The sequence below is a fragment of the Gossypium arboreum genome, chromosome 12 (assembly GCF_025698485.1).
Source record: "Gossypium arboreum isolate Shixiya-1 chromosome 12, ASM2569848v2, whole genome shotgun sequence".
NCBI lineage: Eukaryota > Viridiplantae > Streptophyta > Magnoliopsida > Malvales > Malvaceae > Gossypium > Gossypium arboreum.
The window spans coordinates 109,410,081-109,435,616 of NC_069081.1; the positions used below are offsets into that span (position 1 = coordinate 109,410,081).

Consider the following 25,536-nt stretch of genomic DNA (forward strand, 5'->3'; position numbering starts at 1 on the left):
AATTAGAATTATACCGTAAAAATAATCACATTCCCAAAAGTCACATTTCATTAAAATTTTACCATAAAAATTGTACCAAAGACAAATGCATATTTCTATTTAATAGTTAATATATATAATATCTAATTATATACAATATCAATACATAATTATATTATGAAGTATATGTTAGATTAAGTTAACAAAGGAAAAGTATAATTAGTATAGGCACATTTTAAGAAAGGACTAAATTGAAAAGAAATTAAATTAAATATATGATAAATAAAATTATGATGCAAAAAATATGTGGTTGCAATGTATGCAGACTTCGAAGCTAAAATGATTAGTAACCCTGTCCAAGTTCCAAAACTATGAATGAGGTATTTATGCATTTTTTAAATCATAAAATTACTTTAAAATATTTTGGAAAAAGAACCTAAGATTCTTTAATTGAAATTTTAATAAAAAATATAAAATTTTTAGAATGAGATTTGATATCATATGGAATTTCAATAAAATTAGAAAAGAAAGCAAGAGTTAGAGACTGTAACTAAAAATTTAATGTGACATTCTTTATTCAGTATTTGTTAAAAATCGGATATGAAGTGTTACATTAGACAGAAATTTTAAGTTGAATTACACATTTAATCCCTATATTTTTTCTTTTAAAGCAATTTAATTCTTTTCTTTTCTTTTCTTTTCTTTTATTTTAACACTCACTTTCATTTCTTTTTTTTTTCTTTTTATTTCTTAAATTTTCTCTTTCTTTTCATTACAAAATATTTATAAAATAAAGGAGATCAACTTAATTTGTTGATTGATATTATTATATTTTAAACTAGGCATGAATTATAGTAAACTACTCAAGCCCAATCAATAAAATTAAACCTAAATACAATTTCTAAAATTGGAATCCCTAACAAAATTTAATTCATCTAAAAGATAAATATGAAAATTAATTATCTCTTTATACTGAATTCAAATGATGTTCTTGTTTATTTCTATTAAAAATATACTCATTAAGGATTCTATAAATATAAATTTAAGCCCTAATTGTTTTTCTTAAATTTTTTATGATTTTTCAAATTCAGAACAGGGGAATCCGAATTCATTCTGACATTGTCTCACAAAATTCATTATATCTCAAAATTTACAAATCTATTGCTTACACTATTTCTTCTATGAGAAACTAGACTCAATAAGATTTAATTCCATATTTTTTTCATCTTCTAATTAGATTTCTACAATTTATGGTGATTTTTCAAAGTTAGTCTACTGCTGCAGTCCAAACTGTTTTTGTGCAAGCTGTTTATTACCATTTTTCCCCTAAGCTTTTAATAAATGATAATTTCATCCCTACTCAATTAGCCTCTCAATTGAACTGATTTTTCTCAATTAATATTTTATTATATCACCTTAAACTAGTTTACAACCTTTAGGAATCAGAATTTCAGCAATATACTTTAATTCCAAGCATTTTCACAATTAGGTCCTAAAAATCAATTTCTATTGAAATTACCTAATAAAATCATATCATAAAACAAATTAAAGCTTTAATTTCATTCTATTTCATCATAAAATTACAGCACTCAACCATGGTGACTTTCAATTTCATCCATGAAATCAAAAATTAATGACTTTAATAGTAGGACCTAGTTGTAAAAGTCTTAGAAACACAAAAATTACAAGAAAAAGGCAAGGATTAACTCACTTGGTGAAAAAATTATGAAATACCAGCTTAGAGAACCCTCCTATAGCGATTTTAGCTGCTGGAATTGAAGAGAAATGAAGAGAAATCTAGATATTTCCTATTTAGTCCTAGCTTTATTTAGTTAATTTTACAATATTCCAATTTTACCCTTAATTTATCAATTTTTCTGCTGATTTCATACCCTGCCGTCCAGCCCAAATAACTTTTGGGTCTAATTTCCTTTTAAATCCTTTCTCATTAGACTCTTAAGCTATTTAATCATTCTAGCAACTTTTACACCTATTATAATTTAGTCATTTTTATTTAATTGACTACCCAAACATTAAAATTTCCTAACGAAATTTTAATACCACACTAATAACATTTCATAAATATTTATAAAATTATTTTCGACTCGGTTTTACAAGATAGAGGTCCCTATATCTTGTTTTTACCCAATTTCTTCAATAATTTCTTTTTCTAACTAACCACTAAATCAGTAAAATTTTTCTATCAATATTTTTATACGATTTTCCTATCATATCAATTTTCATGCAAAAATATTGAAATAAATTTCTCTTTAAATCGGATTTGTGGTTACGAAACCACTGTTCCGATAACTTTGAATTTAGGCCATTACACTATGTACGCAAAACATGAAAGACAAAAACATAAAATATATAATAGTGAGATGTGAAATTAACTTTATTTATTTATTCATCATTCAAATACATAGAAAACCGTTACATGTTTACTACAATATGAGTATATTTCCCAACACAATTCTAACTTGTTTAAGTTAAGCAAGTGAAAGAGTAGGAATGAAGGAATATAATACATAAAGTTTTATGATAGATTTAGGTTTTATTTTAAATTTGTTAAAAATTTAATTTTTTAGATGAATTAAATTTTGTTTTGGTTTTAATTTTTAAAAATTGGATTTGAATTTAATTTTATTGTTTGAGTTTGAGTAGTTTTATTATAATTGTAGAGTCTTAACATACAATGAAATTAATCAACAAACTAAGTTTATCTCCTTTACTTCTTAAATATATTGTAAAAAAAGGAAAAAAGAGTGAGGAAAATAAAGAAAATGAAATAGTATAGGGATTAGATGTGCAATTTAATTAAAAAATTCGTTCAGAATGATAATTTAACGTGGTAGTTAATAGCTTAGTGACCAAAATGTTGCAAATTGTTATTATTAGTGACCATTTTGTAACAAACTAAAGTTTGATAACAAAAACATAATTTAAACCATACATAATTGACTATTTCTATAGTTTACCCATTTTATTTTCCAAATTTTAAGTTGTTTTTATTAATTTTATATTAAGGTATAAAAATATGAAAATACCTTATAATATTTATTAATTATTTAAAATGTGGTATTTTAGTACTTGTATTTGTTAAGTTGGTGATACAACTCACTCACATACTTAAATAATAGGACGAATGTACTTGAGAAGTCTTTTACTATTGAAATGGAATCAAATTTGTCTCTATTATCAAATAAATCAATTTAGTCCTACTACTAAAAAGAATCAAATAAATCTAAATTTCAATAAAGTTATCATTTATTGTGCAATAATTGACATTTACGATTAACATGATTAATATTTTGAATGTTTTTATGGTATTGCAAATGGAATTTTTGTTTAAAGTTAAACCGAGATGAAAAAATAGCTTTCATTCATTTTTTAAACATTATATGTTAACTCTGGTATACTTTGGCCTTATTTGATATTTTTAATAGTAAAATGATTAAATTAATTCATTTAATAATAAAATGACTAATTTAATCATGTCCATATAATAGAGGGACTTCTTAGGCAAATTTACTTAAACAATAGCTGATACATAGAAATATGATCTGGATGAAAAATATGTAAAATATTATTTCAAATTGAAATGGTAAAATTAAATATTTAAGATGTTTGGTGGTTTAGATTTAAATATCATTATTTGTATGTTTTTCCTAAGTGCAAATTTTGTTTTATAAATTTTATATAAAAGTATGAAAATACAAAATATTTATTACATAATATTTATTAATGGTTTAAAAGTTATTTTTAATACTTTCACTTATTGAATCGGTATTGAGTTTACTTACGACACTAATTCAACTCGACATCACATCAGTAACACACTTATTAATGAGTATTAGATTGTTATAGGTAAAAATATAACTTATGTAAAAATATTATTTATTAAACTTTTATCTTAAAAGTTGTGCTCAACGAAGTCATTCCATCATCAAAGAGAATGGGAAAAAGATTTGTTTCGATTTACGTTGGTGACCAGCACTGGAGCATGAAATTGCAGAGGGGAGCCGTTTCATTTTATTAAGAAGTTTGTTTTGTTTTTATTTTTTTGTTATTCATCTTTTTTATCGTCTCTATCCGCTGTTTAGTTTTATTTCTTCAAGTTTGATATCTAATGCATCGACCCACTTAAGGTGAGTTTGGATAGACGGTGCATTTACCTACGGTTAGTGTAAAAATAACGGTGGCGATGAGATTAGATATTGTAGCGATCCTGTAGCGTGAGATAAAAAATAAACTAAACGCACCGCACTGCACCCAATCGCCCATCCAAACTAAGCCAATTAAATTTAAGGAGGGTGGGGCAGTGTAACGGTCACTTCTCAATATATTAATATCATAAGCTAATTTTTGTTAAAAAATAATTAAAACTTTCATGAAAATGATTAAAATTTAAATATTATTTATTCGAAATCAAATAATAACATAATAATGTTTTATTTAAAATAATAATAAGTTAAATAAGATATTCTCATAAACTTTATTATATTTATATACTAATATGAAATAATCATAAACTTTTAAAATTATCACAAATCTATTATAAAAAAATATCATCACAATTTCACAAACCTCATTTATTTAATAAAAATATTTTTAATATTATTTTTATTATCGTGACTGGTAGTAGTAGAAAAAGGATTCCACTGTTTTCCCAGCGAGTTTCTTCTCAATTTCTTCCAATTTCTCATCTTCTTCGCTCTCCCTCGCTTTGTAAGGAAGGGGGACTAATCTTTCTTCCTTTGGGTGCTTTCTTTCTCTTTCTTCCACCGGAGAACGCATAAAAAAACCCAAAACCCAAAAGCTCAAAACGAGTCAGCACAGAAAGAAAAACAACAATTTATATACAGTGTGACCCGCCACGAAACTTGCATGGGACAATCAAGAGATACCCACTTGGTAAAATGCTCAACAACCTCGAAACTTTCCATTTATCGTCTCTATTTCTGGACATTTTTTTTTAAAGTTGCCAATGTACTTTTTTTAGCATGGTTGGTTTCAGGCATGGTGTTCATTGTTATTATAGTGTACTGTTAGAAACAATAATAGGAAAAGTTCTTTAGGTGGCGGTGGCTGTTTTCAAGTCAACCTTTTGATCTTGTTAAACAATGAAATATATTTGATGTTGTAAAGATGGGATTTTATTCTTTCAAAAAAAAAAAAATTACATTGTTCACGCTGTCCTAGTTAAACTGTGGGATTATAAATGTTTGGTTTTTGGTTTATATCATATGCTCAAATGCACTTCTGTTATTGAAGTAATATACATGATGTTGAATACCTAATGCTTGTGCAGAGGTTCCGTGTTGTTTAATTGAATTATTTGATTGTAATCAAAGCTTTTTTCAACTTCATTTTATTTGTATTGATTATTTGCTTGTTATTAAGTGGCCAATGATATTTCGAAATTCTTATAGGGTGTTGCCATGTTTGTACAGGACAAGATATGTGATATATGTGGTGATGTTGGTTTTGAGGAACTAATTAGAAGCTGTTCTCAATGCACCATGGGACGCCATCTGTAAGTTATCAATCGATTACTCTCTCAAGGCTTTGCTTGTTTGGGAGATATAAACGAATAAGGAAGAAAGAATGTTTTAATCTAATAGTTAAGTGATAAAGTAGGAAAATTGCTATGAAACCTACCAATAAGAGTAAAATATGTTCCATTCTTCCAAACATGCTAAGCCTTATATGTTCTCAATGCACCGTTGGATGTCATTTCTAAGATAACCATCGGTTGACTTAAAGCTTTTGCCTGGTCGGGAGGAGAACAGATAAGGTGTTTAATCTAATAGTTATGTGATAAAGTAGGAAAATGGCGTTGGAACCTAACAATTAAGTAAAATATATTCCATTCTTGCAAACAAGCAAAGTCTTTTATGTTTGATATGCTTTTATTTCCTTTTGTGTTTTTATGTTATTGTCATGATTGTTTGGTTTCCTTTTCCTAACTTTACCAATTACATTTCAGAATCAGCTGCATCTGATTCTGAAACTACTATCAAGTATCACCCTAAATTACTTGCCTGGCTTAGAATAATAACATCTTAAACTAATTGCTTCATGTGTAGTTATATATTATATTTATTCAACTCTCAGTTCTGAATCTGATATGTTTTCTTTTCTTTCTTTTTCTTTGGAAGCTATTGCATGAGGGTTGTAGTGAGGGATGACTTGGAAGATTGGATATGTGAAGGATGCCTTTCGAAGAATGATATAAATTCTCTGAATTCTGGCCAGGCAGAAAATGTTTTGGATTCCTCTACAAAAATTTATTTTGACTTATGGGGACAGGTTCCACGTAAAAGGCAAAAAGCTATTGAAACTGGGAAAGTGAAGTTCCTTCCTACAGAGGAAGTCATTAAGCTATCATCCGGCTTACCATTACCAAAAAGGGCATTTCCTTCAAATAGTAACTCAGGGTCAAAACCTGTGCCCGCAAACTTCACTCTATCTCCATCAAAGAGGGTGTTTATGGGATCCAAATACGCTGGCCCTTGTTATAACCCAATAAAGGTAAGAAGAAGTCCTACTTTTCTACAGTTAGGATCTGAGAACGTTCTTAGAGGCCGAGGTGGGCAGATCAGTTCATCTATTAGGCATCAACATTCAGTTGAAAGGCCAAACAAGTCAGAAGGTGATAAATTCACTGACTTTTTGCTTTTCTTTTGTTTTTGCATAAACTTTGTCTTGAGAATGTTGAAATATGTAAAGATGAAAGAAGTTCCACATGGTGTGTTTATGTATATTAGATGTAATCATGTAAAAGCCTTTAATTTTACTTTTCTATCAAGCTGCTGGAGTAGGTTCTTCAGGATACACCAAGATAAACATTGTGATTGACTAGGTGTGTTTTTGAGTTGGTTGGTTGAAATCATGATATATATATTTTGAATGAAATCATGATATATTTTGAGTTTTTGCTGGAGTCAATACTACACGATTTCAATTTTTTGTTATTCTTTATGATACCTTATGTCTTAAATCAAGTTTGTTTATTTTCCTAAAGTTTCAGCTTTGATAAAAATGTAGGTTTCTTTTCCTGTTGGGAAAATGAGAAATAAAGCACTTGAACTTTATGTTAATTTTATTTTCAAGAAACAAACACTTGTATAGGCATTGTTGGCAGGTTTGGCATAGGAATGAAAAAAAATGGTGCCTTTGCATTTTATTTTGCATGAATAATAGGCCTACTTCTCATCCTAGGAATTTGCAGGTATGATAGAGTCCCCTCTCTGTCTGTCTCTCCGAGTTTCTACTACTAAGTAGTACGTCTAATAGAATTGAATCCGATCAAGCTGAACAAAGCCCTATGTTGCTAGTAACTAATGCCTCAAAATAAAAATGTTAATGAGCAAAAAAAGGGCAGCTTACTATAGGCATTAGCACATTAGAAGGATTGCAGCTAGCTGACCTTTCTTGATATCATATCATTTTCTTGTGTATTACAGCACCTTATATGGGTCTCTCTTAGTAATGTTGACTTCTATGCCCCAATGCAGAAGATGAAGAAAAGGCTTCTCGGACACCTTCAAAGCAATATGGTAGTAATGAAGAGCCGGTATCTTCTGTTATGGCTGCTAATGAAGTGACGGGTGATGTTGATTCTAAAGCAACGGACACAATGAAAGAGACGTTGTCTATTGCCAATGCAGGCAAGAAAATTTCTCAATTGATATCATTTTGACATGTTTTTTAGTTTATGTGTTTTTCGTTAAATTAAAACAATAAATCCAAGATTTGCTTTGGAAAAGTTTTATTGTTATAAAGGTGAAAATCTTTTGTTCCAAACTTCTATGATAGTGGCTGTAAAGTTATGATCTTATGTATTATACCTATTACCTTGTAATTAGGATTCAGTTTCTAATACTCATCTCATCAATATGACTTCCATGTAACTGTATTTTGAGCTTAATTTTTACTGGAATTTACTTGTATGCCAGACCTTTTTACGTGATGATATTTCCGGTCTTAGCGAATCAATGTTTGAGCTTAGTTTTCAATCTGCATGGTGCTACATGATAAGAAGCATTGATATTTCAAGTAAATAAAGTGGTCCAAATTGATTTTTATAAAGCTACTGTTGCTGTAGTCTGTTATTTGAGTTTATCCTTCACTTATATTGCATTTGTCAGCTACTTGATTAACATTATGGTCTTAGCTTCTTGTGGCAAATTATCTGCTCTTATTGTATGTTATTTTTTCAGTAGAAAGAGCCGATCTTGTTCCCAACAAAGGGAATGTTTGCAAAGGGAAGATATCGGATACCATCCTACCTAATAAAGAGCTCACAGTGCTTCATGCCAAGACCGAGGATGCTATGAGATCCAGCCGACCTTCGCCATCAAGGCTTCATACAACTATTATGAGTTCAGGCAAGTTAATTCTAAACTTGATTTTCTAATTTTGTATGGCATCTATCATCCAGGTTTTATCATTTTCAGGTTATGATGGTGATATTGTTTATATTGAAACTTTTTCTAGTTGATCAATATTTGACATGCTCTTTAAACAAACTCCTTCTCAGGTCAAAACATTCATGGTGCTGCTGAACCTGAGAACTCCGATGTCCCGAAAACAGAAACCTGGAGTCGACTTAAGGTTTCCTTATATCGACCACATGCTCCTTCTCTACATCCTACCTGGATGTAAGTTAGCATGCTGTTTCCCGATATTGCACGCACAACATTCTTTCTTATTATACTCCCAAAATTTCAACCTGTTGAGAATTCTGTCAAGATAATTCATATAATAGAACAATGGCATGGATTTCTTGAGGATTAATTACTTTGAACTATTGTTGTTTAAAAGGCTTTTAAACAAGCATTCATCATTCTCAATAATGCTGTTATTCTTAGCATATTAGTGTCTCTTCTATGCTTATGACATCAAAACTCTAAAGCAGTCTGTCTCAGTTTACCTATATTGCTTGAAACTATGTTTACTCAGACTCAGATGTGTCAGATACGGGTTTGCGATTTTCTATGTATTTGGAGAGTCGTATCCTCATAGCTCATGTCCAAAACTCAGGTACTTTAGAGAAAAATAAAGTCTGAACAACAGAAGCCTGAAAACTTCATAAGGTTCTATTCTACATATGTATTCTAGCATGCAATTTGCATGTAGAGTTTGCATTCATTGCTACTTTCAGTATGTTTTATTTCACAGTATTGACTTTTCCCCTCCTCTTTTAGGGGAGGTTTCAAATTCTTCAATACCACGGGTGAGTTGTATGGTGATTTCCTGGCTCTACCACCATGCAGAGTCCATCGTAAAGCATATGAGTTTTCGAAGAAAATGCCTGCAGTTCTTCAGGTTAATCTGCTTCAACAGTGGCACCTTCACTCTCATATACTCCAGAATGGTTGTTTAGATCTTCATGACATTGCCTTATACTTTTTTCCAGTAGACATGGAAAGGTTTGCTTCAACGTGTAAATTATGGATTAAATTAATTTAAAGTTCGATTTTCAACTCATCTTTCTTCCATGTCATCTTTGAAATGTAGATCTCAAAGGAATTACAACAAACTACTTCAGCTCATGGGGATGGAAAATTCAGTGATGATAAGTTACATTGATGATTTGGAGTTGTTGATATTTACATCTGAACAGTTACATGCAGATTCGTGGGGTAAGTCTCTAGTTTTCTGAGAGCTTCCCTTCAGAACAGTTTGTTTGGTGATATGATACTCGGACTCCGAGTGTGAGTGTTGGATATTGGAATGCGTCTAGCACAGATATCTTTGATTTCCTTTAAGTCTTATCATGTATTTGAAAAGTCTTTTGAGGGTCATATTCCCATACCCTTGCCTGACAGTGTGTTAGACACTGCTACTTGAAGGAAAACGAAGAGTCAGCACTAAAAAGGCATTATATATTCAAAATTTATTTTATTCTAACATGGGTATATCCGTGTCCAACCCTCAGACATGAGTCCGTGTAATACAGATTATTTCTTCTTTGAATACTACTCTCTCCTTCATATTTTCTTCATTTTTAGTTGTCCAGGGAAAATTCATTGTACTATTTTAATAACATCCATAGGTGTGTTTACCGGGTCAAATAAGGAGTTTTTTGGTGGAGTCTTCCGCCGAGTGAAGGAACATCAGAAGCTTCCTTCATTGGTTTCTTGTACACAAGATGCAGGTGAAGCTGATGACATGGTAAGTGGAAAAATGGTAGGGATTTCGAACATGGCTCTTTCGAAATGAAGAGAAGGCAGATAGATTTGTGTGTTGTTGAAGTAAAGAACATTTTAGTGTAACACACTTGTAAAGACTGTACACATATTTTCACCCACATAGTTAGTGATAGTACTAACACCCATCATTTTGGGATAAAACAAAAACCATATCACTATCATAACGCTTATTACCTAGTATATTATTCCTTTTATATTATTAGTTTTTTGTTTTGCTTTTAGAATTACAAAAATTTTATGCTTAATGTTAAAATTTATATTTGTTTTGATTCATTAATATTTGTTATTGTACTTTTGAGTTAAAAATAAATTCTAACCATATTTTAATTTTATTTTGAATTTTGTCTCTTTATTTTTGTTTGATCAAATTTTGTCATTAAAATTTGATTTGTGATTCAATTTTAATTTAAAATAAATTGAAGGAAGATTTATAAAAAATTAATATTTAAAAATAATAATGTAATATAATATCAACAATTAATAAAAGCAGTTATTTAAAAAGGGTAAGGCTAACTTTTTATTTTTCAAGTCTTTTGTTAAATAAAAATTCTCTGTTAATTTATTATTTTTATTATTTTATAAATTAAATTATCTTTAACTATTGAAATAAAATGTTTGAAAATCATCAAAAATTATGACAAAATTCAATAAAATTTAAGGTGTAATAGTAAAATTCAATCACTTAAAAATTGTGGGGTAAATTTAACCAAAATAATGCAGTGGCAAACTTCAATATTTCGTTATGATGGCAAATTTATATTTTAACCAAAAATTTTATATTGATTTTCGGCTGTAACACCATTACATAAACATGCAATTCAAGAAAAATGATAATTTATAAATATAAAATTTTGATAATGAGGAAGAGGAAGTGTATAAAAGGGTCATGACGCATGATTCAATGTCTTTTACATATTTAATTTTAAACCTTTAATAATAATTTAATAAATGGTGAAATTCGAGGATACACAAATTCTAGTAGTAATAATATTGAAAATGCTTAGGCTTTGACTCTTGAATTATATATATATATATATATATATATATATAACTTTTGAATTATTCTTTTTATAAAGTGAAATTATAAATTAAGAGAATAAATTACATCGACGGATTTGAACTCGATTATTAAGGTGTCAACAAGAGTCTATTCTCTTAGATTGTTTTTTTTTTTCATTTTGAAATTTATATATTTTGTCTCATTTTGACATATAAGCTATTTATCGTTCTATTTCACTTCAAAAATTATCAACTTCTAAAAAAAATGTTTAATGTGTCATGCTGTTGCTAGTATTTTTACAAAAATAGAAAGCTCTATAACTATGCGCGGGTTTGAGGTGTATGCTTAGCATTCTTAGGCACTTGACAAGTGTTCTCTCTATAAATTGTTAGCTCTTTAAATGCTAATAAAATTGGGAGACAACCATCATTAGAGACAATACTAACTCGTTAGCGATTTGTTGACTTTTAACAAATAAAGCTTTGCCAACTTTACTAGACAGAATTTGCCTCTCCTCAATCACATATATATGTATATATATTGGTGTTAAAGGGATTTGCTTAGATGCTTGAATCTTTATCCATACTTGTGTTTAATTGGGTTATTTCTTGTGCACGATTGCAAACATGCATTTACATATTCAAAACACTTAATGGTCAAATGAACATTCTTATAAAAGATTAAATGAATAAGATATAGTCAATCATTTTTATATTAGTCACACTCTATAGCAACATTTTATTATAATTATCAAATTTGTTGTAGAACCAATTTTTGTGTTATTAACAACCATAAAACATGAAGTACACTCTTTATTAAATTAGTTTTTTGTAATAGTCTCTCATCTCAAATTTTAATAAAACTCTTAAAATAAATATATGCTAGATTGAAACTTAATTTAAAATAATGCATTTTCAATTGTTGTAATAACTTATTTGTTACAAATTTTTAATTTTAAAAAATGGAATAGTTGTCATTATCCTCATGCGCGTTGCACATCTCTACTAGATGTTTAAATATGATAATAAAATTTTTGTTGAAAATAATTTTATATAATAAAGTTTATTTAATGAAATAAACACCGTGTTTTAAGATTTGAGGTCTCTCGAGCCCCAATTTGCACCACCCGACATTTTAGATTCATTTGATCATATTGCTAAAATTACCCCCGTTTGACTTGATTATTTACCGTGCTGACGTTGCACTCCATATCGATGGTGAACCAATTTGTGAAAATTCGGATCATAATCCTATCACAGTTTGCCTCGACATGCTTGGCATGGTACCATCGAAATGGTTGAAGAACACTTTCCAGAACCTTTCTCTATATGTAACTGTTGCGGATTGTATGTGTGCAAAACAAATATATATATACATGAACGGCACTATCAAATTTCATGCACCTAGAGGATTTAGAGTGCGTGCGCCGAATGAGCTAAGGGAAGCAATATTAGCATTCCCTTTTAACAGATGTGCCCATCATGACTTCAAGGGTTGCCTTCAAAACTAATTTCATAAATTCTGAAATTTGGTGGGTAAACAAATTCGGATAATATTATTAAAAAATTTTAAAAAATATATATACGATTTAATTATCAAATAAATCAAGTGAATTCGAATTTTGAATATTTTCAAAATTGCAGTTATACCTCTTAATGCATATTTCTCGAGTATCTTTGATTCTTTAATACACATACATTGCAGGAGAGTCGTTCCTTTACAGTTGCTGACTGAACATAAAAAATGTTAAATTATGCCGTAAGTCCCTGTACTCTTCACAAATTTAAAATTTAGTTCTTTTTTATTTTCAGGAATTTAATTCCTCCACTTCTCAATTTTTATTTTTTCCACTTGGTTGGTGTTGACATTTTGAAATAAAACAAAAACCTCATTTGACAGCAATGTAATAAAAAAAAATGTTGTAATGAATCTAAATTTAACAAACTAATTTTAACAGAGTTGATAGTTAAATCAAAATTTTAAAATCTGAAAAATAAAGGGACTAAATTCCTAAAAATGAAAGTATAAAGACTAAATTCTAAATTTATGAAGAGTACAAGGACTTATCATCACATATTTTGACTTAAAAGAAAACACCATTGGACCATATCGTTTCAAGCAGGGTAATAAAGAATTTTATGGCTGTTTAAAGCCACATTCAATCTATTGAACTCAAAATAAGGGTAACATTTTACACGAATAGATCTTTCCATTCAAGACCTGGTCAATGTTCATGTTTTTAATGAAAAAATAAAAAATAAAATCCAAAATCGGAAATGCTACTATTGAATTAGCTGCATTTGATAATAAATCAAATAGTGATATAGGATACCTCATTGTTATCATCGGAATTTCAACGTAGCATGACCACTGTCTCCCAAATGCTTATGTAATTTATTCCTGCCACAACCACAATACAATCATGAAAAGTGTGATGCAAAATGCTTCTATATTTATTTTTTAATAAATGGCAATCAGAATATAACGTTCACATACTTCGATTGGAATTCCTCTCCACATGTCTCACATACATTGCTGGAATGCTTTGCCGTTGCCTGCATGTGAATGCATATTTTGACAATAAGCCAAGAAATTAGAGATACAAGCATAAGTCATTAGTACTAGTACATTTCAAACAAAATGCATTAAGTACATGAAATTATCTTATGAGAAATGTGCTCAAAGGTTTCAAGTAGAACTAGTTAGATAATCCGTTGTTTCGAGTTTTCCATCTTCATTCCAATGTCATATTCTTCCCCTGCTAACAACTAATTTTGTACCACATTACAACGATTACAACAATTACTATAATCAAGAAAGTCTCCAAGCCGAATTTATTTGTGGCAATAATATATACATGATATTAACTATAAATACTGCAATGAACTAATGGTTCAACTAAAACCTTTTTTGTGCGTGCAGATGTATGTAAAGAAGCAAGCAATTATTTAGTTCCTTGTATTCTCTCCATGTACTACATATATCAATGGATATATACATATTATAAACGGAGGTAACTAGCAATGGTTTCATCAGAAGGTAATATCAATAAAAATGGAGAATAAAGCATACCTTTGCTTTCTTTCCTTTAGATGATTTATTTGATTTGGTATTTGTTTCTTTCTTTGTATTCCCTTTTCTATCAACAGGTTGCTTTGAAACCTTATCACCATTTCCCAATTTATCATCCTTTTCACCACTACTGCCCTCATCTTCTACAAGTTGCTTCTCCTCCCCATGCAGTGTTGTATCGCTTACACTAACTTCTTCGTTCTTGCTTTTAGTTTCGTTAACATCAATTTTCATGGCATCATCACTATTCTTTTTACCCTTCTCTTTCTTCCCTGTTCTGTTTCTCCTTCTGTTTTTCCGGTTACCGTAATTCATAAATTCTCCCTCATCACTTTCATCTTTGACATGAAATCCTGTAGGCGAAACCATATCCTCGCTCTTGAAATAAACACTTTTCTTATCTTTCTGCCCAGACACCATTGCTTCAAGAACACTATTTTCTTCATCATGATCATTAGCACTATCAACCTCAACCTCCTCTTCATCTTCATCCCCTGCATCAGCATCAAAAAACCCATCATCCCCCTCACTTAGCTCACCTACTCCATTCTCTCCTTCATCCTCCCCTTCCTCTTTAATCCTTAAACCCTCCCTAAACTTGTCCTCCAGATCCGCTTCCACCTCTAAATCCCCTTCCTCTTCTTCCTCCTCAATAAACGATTCCCTCAATTCCGCCACTTTCTCCTTATGCTTTTTCGATTGCTCGTGATTCTTCCATTGCTTCTCACTCTTGAACTTCTTCCCGCAGGCCACACAATAGAACTCTTCCTTCTCTCTTTCTTTCTCGTCCATTTCATCCCAATTGTCCACTTCTTCCTCTTCGACTTTCGCCCATTCAGGCTCCTCGTAAGCCTTAACTCTTGCCAACCTCTCCTTCTCAAGCTTCCTCTTTCTCTCCCTCTCCTCCTCTTTCTTCCTTTCCATCTCCTCCTTCCTTTTCACACTCATATCGATAACCCTCTTATCCCTCTTCTTAACAAACTCCGCCAGTCCTCTAACCGTCTCATTATACTCCCTTTTTGCCTTCTTCCTCAACTTCTTATTCTCTTCCTCCATAACGCGCCGCGATTTCCGGTTTGGTCCGGCCATAGCATCATACTCATCAACCCAAACAAAATCCATAACCGTAGAAAACCCTAACCAATAGTTATAAAAAGCCGTAACTTGACCGTACGGACTCTCTAAATTCCCCAACAAAGGAGCTTCTTTTACGATATCTAAACCTAGCCCTAACTTCCTAGCGAAGTTGATTTCATTGGCATAAATTTTAGAGAAAAGGTCAGAATAAACCTTGTAGAAGCCACGACCGGAGTCGGAGTAACCCGAATAAACGGTATTGGAGAAGAAAGAGAATAGGTCGGGGACGGGGGAATTGGCGGAGGTGTTGCGATCGGCGAAGAGGATTTGGGAGCGGTGAGAGTCGTACCAAGAGCGTTCTTTGGGATCAGAAAGGACTTCATAAGCGTGGACGAGCTCTTGGAATTGCGCGGTGGCTTCAGCCTGAGAAAGGCCGGATTGAACGAGCTTGTCCGGGTGGCGTTGGAGAGCGAGCTTTTTGTAGGCGGAGCGAATTTCATCTTGAGAACAGTCACGGGATAAACCTAAAACCTCGTATAGACACCGTTTCTCAGACGCCATTGGATGATCAGCGATTGAATCCCACGAAACCCAAGACCTTTCTTTTCCTTCTTCTGTAGATTATGAGTCGGTTAGCTCGTGGGAGCTTGGCGGCCAAGAAAATTTTGGCTGTGGCAAACCCGGTTCTCTCCGTAAACAGAAACTAAATATAAACCCAACAACATAAAGGAAGCCTCGACTAAATAATTAATATTTTCATAGAAGACCCCTATTCCATTTGGTTTTCTAGGTCAGGTCCCTTCACTTTTCAAGCAATTTGTATTTAGAAAGGAGTGACATGTTAGGTATATTTGACTGTAATTCAATCACAGCAATTCTACTTCACTGAGAAGGACGATAATACTTTTCTTAATTTAATTTTCGAATTATATTCCTTATTATCATTTTGGTAATAAACCTTTTTTTTATACTTAAATTTTACTCCATTACTCATTTTGATATAAAAAGCTTATCGACCTTTTAAAAAAAAGTCGGCCAATCAAGATGTGCTATGTCATCAATAGCATGGCAGTTGATTGATAATATGGCGTCCTGATTGATGACATGGTAAGTTAATCACTGATCAATTGTTGACGGGTAAAAATCATTAAAAATTGTAAAAAATATTTTTAACGTAAAAAATTAGTAAAAATCATTTAAAATTTATTTAAACAATATATAAATCTATATAAATTATTTAAAAATATCAAAAAGTTCTAAATTTTTAAATTATAAGAATATTAAAATTTATTTGAAAATTTAAAAATATTAAAATATTTTAAAACTCATAAAATTTACAATATATAAAATTGTAACTTTTAAATATGAAAATTTTAAAATCATAAAAATATTTTTACAATCTAAAAATATTTTTTCAATTTTCTTAAAACTATCTTCTTAAATTTTACAAAAATTTAAAAATTATTATAATTTTTTAAATATATAATTTTAGACATTGAATTTTTATAATATTATTAATTTTAAATTTTAATGATTTTTTATTTTTTATATTTAAAAATTACAAATCTTAAGATTTTTCATAATTTTTTACAATTTTAGAACTTTTAATATTTTTAAATAATATATATTTATAGATTTTTAAAATAAATTTTAAAATTTTACATAGTTTTTATTAATTTTTATAAATTTTACAATTTTCATTTTACATTTTAAAAATATTTTTAAGGATTTTGAATGACCAATAGTTCATCAATAGTCAATTAATGTCGTCAACAATCAACCTACCACATCATGGGTTGGCCTTTTATTAAAATTAACCCATAAATTTTAAAAATTCAAATGACCCACCTTTTTAATAAAACAGTAAAATATCTAAAATTTATAGTAAAAGTTGGTAGAGCCAAATTAAATGGCGCCACCAACTTGCCACGTCAACAGAGACCTAAAAAATTAATTTTTGGGTAGAATCATATAGAATGGCGTCACATATATAAATACGAGAAAAATATTGAAATTTTTAAAAACATAGAAGGACTTAAAACAAATTACCCATTTTTTCGGTGGTGCCATAGTAAACGGCGCCACCAGTCTGCCCATACGTGAGTACCTTTTTTTTTTTTACTTTTTAACTCTTTGATTTTTTTTTGTCTTTTGTCTCATTTATTTATTTTATTTATTATTATTTTTTTAATATTTTGAAATATATATTTAAAATATTTTATTAATATATATTTTAAAATTTTAAAATATATATTTTGAAATTACTTTTTTAAATTTTAAATATTATTTTTTAATATTTAAATATTTTAAACTTTTAAATTTGTTATTAGTTTTATAATAATTTAAATATTATTTAATTTGTTTTATAATATTTTAAATTATAATTTTAAATTATTTTTAAAGATATTCGGATTTTTAATAAAAATAACTCAAAAATTTAATTAATTATCAAAATGACCCATTTTTTATTTTGGCTCCACCAACTTTTCTTGTAGATTTGAGTCACTTTCGTGTTTAATTAAAAAATCAATTATTTTGATAATGAATTAAATTTTTTGTGTTATTTTTATAAAAAAAGCCAAGATATTCAAACCATTATAAATTCTATTTATAATGGCTATTTTACCAAACTGACCTAAAAAAATTTGATATTTATAAAAATAACCCAAGTTCAAAAATAATCACCAAAATGACCTGAAATGAACAGTAGATTGGGGTTTTGGCCTGTCAATGGCCGGCACCAACTCGTATTTTGCACACATGATTGCCTGATGATTGTGTCAGGCTTTAAAAAAATTAATTTTTTTGGTTTTGGCCTGTCAATGGCCGGCACCATGCTATTTTTTTTTCAAACCGTATCATACTGGTATACAAAAATACGAGTTTTTAAAAAATATTTTAATTTAATTTTAATAATGCATACTTCATCCGGATAAAGTATGCATTATTAAAATTAAATTAAAATATTAAATAAGAAATAAAATTATAAAACAATATGTTATTTGGAAAATAATTATTATTGTAATGAGATACATGTTTTATTAGGTATAAGTATTTAAAATTTTATTTTTGTAATGTGATACATGCGTAAATATATATATATATATATATAATCATATTATCGAATCTGCTAATACATACTTCATCCGGATAAAGTATGCATTATTAAAATTAAATTAAAATATTAAATAAGAAATAAAATTATAAAATAATATGTTATTTGGAAAATAACAATTATTATAATGAGATACATGTTTTATTAGGTATAAGTATTTAAAATTTTATTTTTGTAATGTGATACATGCGTAAATATATATATATATATATATATATATATAATCATATTATCGAATCGCTAATACATACTTCATCCGGATAAAGTATGCATTATTAAAATTAAATTAAAATATTTTTAAAAACTCGTATTTTTGTATACCAGTATGATACAATTTGGAAAAAAAAACCCTGGTGCAGGCCATTAACAGGCCAAAACCAAAAAAATTAATTTTTTAAAGCTTGACACAATCATCAGGAAATCATGTATACAAAATACGAGTTGGTGCCAGCCATTGACAGGCCAAAACACCAATCTACTGTTCATTTCATGTCATTTTGGTGATTGTTTTTGAACTTGAGTTATTTTTGTAAATATCAAATTTTTTAGGTCAGTTTGGTAAAATAGCCATTATAAATAGAATTTATAATGGTTTGAATATCTTGGCTTTTTTATAAAAATAACACAAAAAATTTAATTCATTATCAAAATAATTGATTTTTTAATTAAACACGAAAGTGACCTGAAATCTACCGTAAAAGTTGGTGGAGCCAACTTAAAAAAATGGATCATTTTGATAATTAATTAAATTTTTGAGTTATTTTTATTAAAATCTGAATATCTTTAAAATAATTTAAAAATCATAATTTAAAATATTATAAAACAAATTAAACAATATTTAAATTATTATAAAACTAATAACAAATTTAAAAGTTTAAAATATTTAAATATTAAAAAATAATATTTAAAATTTAAAAAAGTAATTTCAAAATATATATTTTAAAATTTTAAAATATATATTAATAAAATATTTTAAATATATATTTCAAAAATTTTAAGATTAATAAAAAAATGAGACAAAAGACAAAAAAAAAAGTCAAAGAGTTAAAACGTAAAAAAAAAAGTACTGACATATGGGTAGACTGGTGGCGCCATTTACTTTGGCTCCACCAGAAAAATGGGTAATTTTTTTTAAGTCTTCCTATGTTTTAAAAATTTTCAGTATTTCTCTGGTATTTATACAAGTGGCGCCATTCTACATGGCTCGACCAAAAAATTATTTTTTATGGTGCCTGCTGACGTGGCAAGTTGGTGGCGCCATTTAATTTGGCTCCACCAACTTTTACTGTAGATTTCAGCTCATTTTGGTGTTTTATTAAAAAGGTGGATCATTTTGAAATTTTTAAAAAATTTATGGGTTATTTTAATAAAAAGGCCCAATTAACTGCAATGTCATTAATGATGTGGCACATTTTGATCGATTATTTTTTTTTTTTACAATGTTAAGTTTTATATACCAAAACAAATAACACGGCAAAGTTCAAATATCAAAATGAAACAAAAATATTTAGGTACTAAAATGAGAAAATAATTATAATTCAAAGTTTAAAATCTAAATTAAGAATAAAGCCTTAAAATAAATAAACAGAAAATTACAAACATTTATCGATTTCCCTATGACTTTGGAACCACATATACATCATTTAAATTTAAAATTTATTTTGTTGAAAAAATTTAAAAATATTTTTATTTAAATTTCTAAAGTAAAATAATATTTTAATTTTAATACATATTTTATTTTTAAAATATAATTATATATTTATTATTGGATAAAAATATTTGCTATCGAACACATAAGTCCATTTGACGCAATTTTTGAGTTTTATTTATTTATTTAGAATGCTATATAAATTTATATAATCTTTTAAGTGTTATAAAATCTATTCAACACTTTATTAATTTTTATAAATATTTTAAATTTTATATATACTTAAATTGTGTAAAATAATAATTAATGTATATTGAAAAAAGTTATAAAGTTGATTTGCTATTTGGCACCCCGAATTGGTTGCAAATTAGATTTATAAAAGCTATTGTGATCCAAGTTTGCACCACAGAATCTAGAGTGCTAAGAATGTTGTTTGGAGAGATCTCAAAATAGGTTAAAATTTACATATGATAATACATATAGTTGATTATGCAAATATAAAAAATTCTGTCAGCACCATATTGTGAGGTTCGATATTTGTTGAGAGAATGGAATTAGATACAAGTACTAAAGACCAAGGTAGCCAGTTCCATTCCAATATCACCCGTACCGACCAGAACGCTCCATTCCGGTAGTAAACCGAAATAATAAATTCTAAGTTCTATTCCAATGGAAATTTCGATCCATACCATCAGCACCAGAAAAACATTAACTAAATTTACTAGAAAAAAATTCAAATTTAAAATTAAGTATAAGAAATAAATTAATTTTCCTTAAATAAAATTAAGAAATAAGTAGCTGAAAACTACAATAAGACTATATTTAAATGGCAAAGCAATGGGGCTAATTAGTTAATGTCTGCAAAACATTGCATCTCGAAATTGTCATTGCTCTAATTTCGTTACCTGCAAACCAAAGATGCTTTTCTCAATTTTCTGTTTAAAGATTGTGTTGAGTAGACTTTGTTCATGAATTCCACGAGCAGGCTAAACCCTGACCAATTACTATCTCAAAATATTTAAATATTTTGTTATTTAATTATAATTCGGGTTGGCCCGATCCGTATACAATTCTAGTGTTATCTGTAATGGCGTCAAAAATATTACCATTAAACAAAGCAAAGTCAAAAACCTTGATTTTCTTTGTATGTCAAAAACTGTTGAATGAAAATTCAAGCTACCTCTTTAAAAGAAGATTTCGGTTTCTCGATTGACAAGCTCGTGACTTCTTGCATGTTGTCCTCGTCCAGTTTCTTGTTAAATTGTTCTCTTAGGAATTCGACAGCCATGAAGGTAAGAGCCGAGGCTGGAATATACCATGTGATCCGGGGGATGCTTCCTCGGAACATTCCCTTTGCGCCTTCAGTTTTCCAGATTTTATTCATCGCATCCAGCCAGCCATTATAGCTGTTAAACATCCAAATATAGCACCATAGTGGGCGTGTTAAACATAACCCCCCAAAAAAAGCATGAGGAGACTTGGAAAGAGTAAGGGACTGAGATGCCGAACAAATGGTAAACATCTTTATACATGTGGTAATTTTGGTTATCGATGGCTAAAGATTTGCCCTTGTTAGAAATCTATGAATCCCAACAAAATTTCGGATGTTTGAGACAATTATAAGTCTGTAACTACAGATCATTAATAAAAATGTGACAATTTTGATACCTTGTGGATGATCCCTGTACTTGCAATCTTGTTTTTATCACATCCAAGGGAGTGGTAAGGTATGCACTAAACCCTGCAGATAATATAAGAGTATTCACAGTATTGAAGGCACGATAAATTGTGTGTTTTATCATTAAAAAGGACGAAATGGAAACTGCATGGTAGAAGGTGAAGCAAAAGCAAGACAAATACCACCAGCCAATCCTCCTAGTATGAGTCCCTCCATAGAACCATCAACATGGAAATCAGGAGCCCATTTTTGTCTCCCTTTCTCGGTCAAATCTTTCAGGGCTTCGTAAAACATAACCTGCATGGTGGGTCATTTATTCTGTTTAATATTGAATTAAAAGATGCAGATAGTGAGAGCATAAGCTGGACACTTTCGTAGGAATTCTGTTACTAAAATGATTACAGTAAGGGACATGAAAAAGAGAAAATGATATCAATAGTCAGCTATCCCTCAATTGAGACACAGAAGAAATCAACCCGGTGATTTAGTTTATGCATTTAGAAAATCATACTTATAAATGCTGACAAAACTTAAAGCAATATTAATGATGAGCTCATTATCCATTCATGGAGAAAGAATGTGTGGGGGGGTGGGGGGGGGGGAAGGGGTTGGATAGAGAAAATTGCAGAAGCAATTTTAGGTATGTTGTATAGGCAACACCTTGATAATCACTTTAGTCACCTATCGATTAGAACTTTGTGATATTATCAAACATTGAAAGATAAGAACAAAAACTGCAAACTTACAATAAATACATACTGTCTGCAGCTAAATCTGAAATAACTTTACGTACCATAAGACCAGCGAATGGCACATCCCTTGCAAGTGTGGACCAGTACCTGAAAAGGAACAATAAGAAGAATGAATTTCATCAATAGTCCCAAAATTTAGAATACTCCCAATTTCGGAAAACTATCTTTGACAGTAAGGTTAAAATCAAGTTCTGCACGGATCCAATCCAGGGGAACTATAGCATTTAAGGAGACATACTGTTATATGCCCCTACATGCCAAACAACACAAGATGAAAAGGAATAGGGAAGAGAGGGGAGATATAACTAGAGCGAACTCAGGCCATCTAAAATGTAAGGTCGTATAAAATCCTCAAAAGGATAGGAACGTTCAAATCAGAAATGATTCACATATGATATTAAGCATCTATAAGCATTTTTGGTTGGAGTTGGACGGCATACTTGTTTGCATGTGGAAATCCAAGTATTTATCTAACAGTAAATATAATATAAAAGGGAAGAAATAAATACCCAGCATATAATCCCTTAAGTCCTTGCTCTTTCCATATTGAATGGCCAGCTTGGAACATTCCTGTGTAATAACCATACATTTCTGCACCGGATTTCATTTGCATTTTGTCTTTCATAATAGCAGAATTCCAAGAGTTGCTCGAGCCTTGAACCTGCATGCGTTGCTTCATCACTTCACATGGAACATATACAAAAGAACCAAGTGTATCACCTGAAAATCAAGGAGAATTACAAGATAGAAATCAGAGCTCACTCATGCATTTCAATTGCTGATTAGTTGAAATCATAAAACATGAAAGTGTTCTGCCCTCCAAAGCTTTATTCGTTCAAATCAAAAGCAACTAAAACTGAAACAGCTAGTATCAGAAAGTGCACTCCATTGTCGAAGTTGGAGCAAAAGAAACAAGAAACAAGAAGGGCGATCCAAAAGTGAGCAATGACTAGAATGTTAATCATACCATAGTTATAACTATTATGCAACAAAATTGGGTGGAAGAATATTACTAAATGAAAATAACGTTCCGGAATAGCTTACCAACAGCTCCAGCAATGAAATGTGCCCAGTGGCCCCCAAGGTTAGGATGTGACTCTTCAATCCATTTTTTAGTGGACTCTATGAACCCAAAGTATGTTGCTCCAGTAGCTAGAGATCCAGTAATTCCAGGAGCTATACCCCTATAGAAGCCTACAAATATGATCAGTCCAGACAAACTGGGTAACATGGTAGATGTATAGTACATGATTAAAGAAGGGAACCAATACACAAAATCCAATTCAAATATGCTACATGGAGTGCATAAGTTAATTGGAAATGTTAGAATCATTGCAAAATGTAACCGGATGACCACAGACAAAATAAGCTAAGTGATTGAATATACCTCTTAAGCCATCTGCAACCCAGACAGTTCGAACCATCTGCACTATGCTCTTTTGACTCTGCTAGCAATAGAAACAAAAATATATCAACAAACAAGCACTCGAGACAAACAGAAATCTGGTAGAAAATTCTATTTTCATCCCCTACCACGACCTCACACAAAGATTGAATATAAGATATTCCCTCCAAAACTGTAAATCCCTGTTCCATTATTGAATGTCATCATACCTGACTTCCACTAAGAAGAGCTTGACTTTGAATTCTTGTCTTTATGGTATCAATGGGATGCATCATCCCCTCTCCAAAGGCTCCCGCAATGGCTCCCCATACAAACTCTCTCCATACTATATCAAAATCATAAAAGTGAATTTAAAAAAAAAAAGGAAATCCAAAGACCACAGATTATTTAAGCATTTCCTTTTTTTAAGCCCATTATAAGACATCAATTAAACTAAGTCAGGAAAAACTAAATATAAAAAAGGGTATTTCATTTCATTCTTAAGACCAGATAAGAACTTGTTGCAAAAATACTAATTGGAAACAAAACTTCAATCCCATTTCTTCAACAAGGAAAACCAAGGAAGGGGGGAGAACAAATGTTCTGTTTCAAGTTATAAAACCAATGCTATATTTCTATTTTCTATGACGACATCAAATGAATCACAAACAACTTAATTGGGCCAATTGCATGTATTTGTTCTGTTTGAACAGAGCATTGCACTGAGGTAAAACGAGTAGAACTCCTTTCTTTTTCTTCTATTTCCCAAACAGAGCAAAGCAGCAGTAAAAGGAAGGAGAAAGCAGCTAATTACCAAAGAACTGATATCGATTGTGAGTGGCTTTGTTGGTTGTATGAGACAATGGGGCATCAAATTTGGTTGAAGTTGAGCTTTTATTCGCCATTTGAAGATCGAAGTTTCAGAGTTCTATTTTCTACCTCTTTGCTCTTTGAATCTATTACAAACAAACTTTCACTTTTTTTTCAGTAGGGTTTAGGGTTTAAACTTCAAAAGAAAAAATTCAATTAAAGAAGAATTTTTTTAGGACAACTCGGTTTGCCGTATAAAAAATTCTCACTTTGTTCAGTTGGGTTTAGGGCCCTTTTCTATTGCACCGCACGGTCCGGTGTATTCGAGTCGGATCATGAGTCGGGTTAGGATTTGAATATTTGTGGGTAAACTACAACCAAGGTTACTAAACTAACAGTAAGTTTACATATAGGTCATTCAGCTTCAAAAAGTTACAAAATGGTCATTACATTATTTGAAACTTTCTATTTTACAGTTCAAATTTTTTAATGAAATAATTTTGAATATTATGAATCTATGAACTAAAATCAAATAGCTTTCTTCTCTAATCTCTAACATTGATCGTCAAATGGGCTTGAATTTAAGGAATATTCTTCTACTTGTTGATGAGTATTGATCCACCATACTAATTGTTGAATTCTCGTTTGGAGCTCATTAAAAGAATTTTTTTTAAATAAAAACTTAACATTCTAGTGACTTAGTTAAAAACTTTCAAATAATTTAGTGACTATTTTATAACTTTTTGAAGTTGAGTGACTAAAATATAAAATTATTAATAGTTTAGTGACCTTGAGTGTAGT

The 25,536-nt window shown here is 30.0% G+C and overlaps 3 protein-coding genes across 6 annotated transcripts; 1 reads left to right on the top strand and 2 right to left on the bottom strand.

Annotated features, from left to right (window-relative positions):
- Window positions 1-4,554: 4,554 nt before the first annotated feature.
- Window positions 4,555-10,472, top strand: LOC108477159 (uncharacterized). Of its 2 annotated transcripts, none has more exons than XM_053022658.1 (9): window positions 4,555-4,893; window positions 5,412-5,515; window positions 6,141-6,634; window positions 7,500-7,652; window positions 8,205-8,372; window positions 8,525-8,645; window positions 9,192-9,416; window positions 9,505-9,629; window positions 10,043-10,472. In XM_053022658.1, exons 1-9 carry the CDS (start codon window positions 4,867-4,869, stop codon window positions 10,207-10,209), a joined length of 1,584 nt encoding a protein of 527 aa, XP_052878618.1. In that variant the 5' UTR covers window positions 4,555-4,866; the 3' UTR covers window positions 10,210-10,472. The 2 variants fall into 2 exon arrangements, with proteins under 2 accessions (XP_052878618.1, XP_017635112.1); XM_017779623.2 differs by having other exon boundaries at window positions 4,557-4,893; window positions 5,433-5,515.
- A 2,854-nt stretch (window positions 10,473-13,326) lies between these two features.
- On the bottom strand, window positions 13,327-16,097 carry LOC108476564 (DNAJ protein JJJ1 homolog). Of its 2 annotated transcripts, XM_053022659.1 has the most exons (4): window positions 14,272-16,097; window positions 13,696-13,754; window positions 13,532-13,599; window positions 13,327-13,419 (listed from the first exon to the last, which is right to left on the bottom strand). In XM_053022659.1, exons 1-3 carry the CDS (start codon window positions 15,907-15,909, stop codon window positions 13,542-13,544), a joined length of 1,755 nt encoding a protein of 584 aa, XP_052878619.1. In that variant the 5' UTR covers window positions 15,910-16,097; the 3' UTR covers window positions 13,327-13,419; window positions 13,532-13,541. The 2 variants fall into 2 exon arrangements, with proteins under 2 accessions (XP_052878619.1, XP_017634294.1); XM_017778805.2 differs by having other exon boundaries at window positions 13,327-13,599; window positions 14,272-16,094.
- Window positions 16,098-20,647: 4,550 nt separating this feature from the next.
- On the bottom strand, window positions 20,648-25,005 carry LOC108478396 (uncharacterized). Of its 2 annotated transcripts, none has more exons than XM_017780856.2 (10): window positions 24,740-25,005; window positions 24,156-24,271; window positions 23,929-23,986; window positions 23,586-23,735; window positions 23,051-23,261; window positions 22,583-22,628; window positions 21,972-22,086; window positions 21,780-21,852; window positions 21,292-21,517; window positions 20,648-21,016 (listed from the first exon to the last, which is right to left on the bottom strand). In XM_017780856.2, exons 1-10 carry the CDS (start codon window positions 24,828-24,830, stop codon window positions 20,996-20,998), a joined length of 1,107 nt encoding a protein of 368 aa, XP_017636345.1. In that variant the 5' UTR covers window positions 24,831-25,005; the 3' UTR covers window positions 20,648-20,995. The 2 variants fall into 2 exon arrangements, with proteins under 2 accessions (XP_017636345.1, XP_052878620.1); XM_053022660.1 differs by lacking the exon at window positions 20,648-21,016 and adding an exon at window positions 21,127-21,193.
- Between the last annotated feature and the right edge of the window lie 531 nt (window positions 25,006-25,536).